At 36.9% G+C, this 2,799-nt stretch overlaps 1 protein-coding gene across 1 annotated transcript; it reads right to left on the minus strand.

Annotated features, from left to right (window-relative positions):
- Positions 1 to 531: 531 nt before the first annotated feature.
- LOC145661156 (uncharacterized) lies at positions 532 to 2,532 on the minus strand. The gene is made up of 2 exons (XM_081726606.1): positions 1,906 to 2,532; positions 532 to 1,245 (listed from the first exon to the last, which is right to left on the minus strand). Exons 1-2 carry the CDS (start codon positions 2,530 to 2,532, stop codon positions 532 to 534), a joined length of 1,341 nt encoding a protein of 446 aa, XP_081582732.1.
- Between the last annotated feature and the right edge of the window lie 267 nt (positions 2,533 to 2,799).

Genomic DNA, 2,799 nt, shown 5'->3' on the forward strand with positions numbered 1-2,799 from the left:
ATTTGCCTTACTATTCTCCTTTCGAAAGTTCTGAGTTTTTTCTCGATTTCTTTTGTCAGTGGCCATGTTTCGGAGCCGTATGTTACTACTGGTCTTATTAACGTTTTGTATATTCTCATTTTTGTTCCCCTACTTGTGTTTTTACTTTTTAGTAACTTTATATTTGAGCAATATGCTTTGTTGCCTAGTTGTATTCTTTCCTTTACTGTATCTTTTATGGAGTTTTTATCTGTGATTGTTAGGCCTAAATATTTAAACTTGTCTACTTTTTCAAATTCTTTACCTTCTATTATGATTGATTTTTGATTTCTTTCTGTTGCGTACGCTGTTATTACCATTACTTTGTTTTCTTTATATTAGTTCGCAGTCCTATTTTGTTAACCTCTTTCTTTAGCCGTGTGTATGTTTTCCTCATGTCTCTCTCTGTGCGTGTTACTATGGCTATATCATCGGCATAGGCGCATATTTGTGTGGTTTTCGTGAATATTGTTCCTCCTTTATATATGTTGCAGATCGCGGTGTGCAGTGCTATTATGAACAATGTTGTGGATAAGCTGTCACCCTGTTTACTCCTTTATAGTACTTGAATTCTTCGCTTAGATTGTCTTCTATTTTTACTTTTGCTGAGGTTTCCTCTAATGTCATATGTGTGAGTTTTATCAGTTTCCCAGGTATCTTGAATTCCGTCATGGCTTTTATAAGTTGCTTTCTGTTCACGCTGTCAAATGCTTTCTCATAATCTACAAATAGGATATGCAATTTTACTCCGTGTTCATAGTGCTTTTCAATGATCTGCTGCAATGTGAATAATTGGTCTGTTGTGCTTTTATTAGGTCTAAACCCGCATTGATATTCTCCTAGTATCTTCTCAGTGTGTTTCTTTATTCTTTCATTGATTATCCCTGTCAGAACTTTATAAGTTGTGTTTAACAGCATGATTCCTCTGTAATTGGAGCATTCAGTTTTATCTCCTTTTTTGTGTAATGGTATGATTATTCCTGTTTTCCATTTTTCTGGTATCCTTTCTTCTTCCCATATTTGTTCTATCAGCCCATGTATTTCTTCTTTCATTCGGGTTCCGGAGTGTTTTAGCATTTTCGCTACTATTTCGTCTTCACCTGGTGATCTGTTGTTTCGTAGTTTTCTGATGGCTTTATCCACTTTCTCTTTTGTAGGTTTATTCTCATTGTCATCACTGTCTGTATTATCTATCTCTTGCTGAGTTCCTTCCTCACTGGAGCTGTTCTGTTCATCAATTTCACCATATTGTGTTTGGAAATATTCTACCTATCTCTGTAGTATCTTCTGTTCATCTCCTATCAGTTCTCCACTTTTATCCCTGAATCCTATGTTTCTTGGTAAGTAGTCTTTGTTTATTCTCTTTATTGCTGCATAACACTTTCTTGCTTCATTTTGTGTGCTCAATGCTTCTATTTCTTGTATTTCACGTTTCATTTTTTCCCTCTTCTTTCTTCTGCACATTTTATTAGCTTCTTTTCTTAGCTCTCTGTACCTATCATAGTTGCCTCGTGATTCTCTCTGTAGCAGTTTTTGTCTTGCTTTATTCTTTCTGTCTATTATATCCTTACATTCTTCGTCGTACCAGTCTCTAGTCTCTTCCTTGTGTTTCTGTCCGATTGTATTATCTGCTGCTTCTTTCAGCGCCGACTCTACCCTTTCCCATTTTTCTTCTATTGTTGTTCTCTCGTTTGTTTCCCAATTTTGCACTATTTTGTTTGTTTCTTTTTCATATGCTTGTATGTTCTCTTTTGTTTCAAATTTATCTACGTTCCACTTTTTTCTTACTTTCTTTTGAGTGTTTTGCATCTTGCTTATTTTTTCTTTGAGTTTGACTTTAACTAGAAAGTGATCGGAGTCGCAGTTATATCCTCTGTGTGATCTTACGTCCGTTATCGATGTAGCATGTCTTTGGTTGGTGATGACGTGATCTATCTGGTTTATAGTATTGTTATCTGGTGATTTCCATGTTGCAAGGTGTATTCTCTTGTGCGGGAAATAGGTACTTTTTATGGTCATTCTGTTTCGTATTGCAAATTCTTTTAGTAGGTTTCCATTTTGGTTACTTTCATCGTGGAGTGAATATTTTCCAGTAACTTTGTCAACCGTGTCTTTATTTCCTATTTTCGCATTGAGGTCTCCTAGAATTATCACCATGTCGTATTTGGCTATCTTGTCACATGTTCTCTCCAGTAAATCATAAAATTCTTCTTTTTCTTTTTCACCTTTTTCTTCTGTTGGAGCGTGTGCTGATATTAAGGTTATATTTCTGAATTTTCCTTTGATCCTTAATGTGCATATGCGTTCATTTACTGGATTGAATTGCAATACGCTTTTTCTTATTTCTTTCCGTATTATGAAGCCTGTACCATATTGTCCTGTTCTTGTGGGTGTGCCACTGAAGTAGACTGTGTAGTTCTTCTTATCTATTCTTCCATGGTTGTGCCACCTTATCTCTTGAATTGCGGTGATGTCTATTTTGTGCTCTGTGACTTCGTTTGCTATTTCTTCCATTTTTCCAGGTAGTAACATTGTTTGTACATTCCAGGTTGCCAGTATCAGGTCCGTTTTCTTTCTCCCGTCGTCTCCATTCTTCTGTCCTATCCGAGGCAATGGTGTAGTTTTCTGAACATCTTGTTTTTCCGAGACAAGGTTGTTAGCCCTGCGCCCAACCCCCAACCTGGAGGACTAGGAGTTTTCTGTCAGGGTCGTCTTCCCTTAGCCTTTGTAGGTCCTCCTACCAACTGCAGGCAGCAGTGCTGATTTGGTCCGCCCCGAATT

The sequence above is a fragment of the Thermobia domestica genome, chromosome 9, assembly GCF_964235325.1.
Source record: "Thermobia domestica chromosome 9, izTheDome1.hap1.1, whole genome shotgun sequence".
Taxonomy (NCBI): Eukaryota; Metazoa; Arthropoda; class Insecta; order Zygentoma; family Lepismatidae; genus Thermobia; species Thermobia domestica.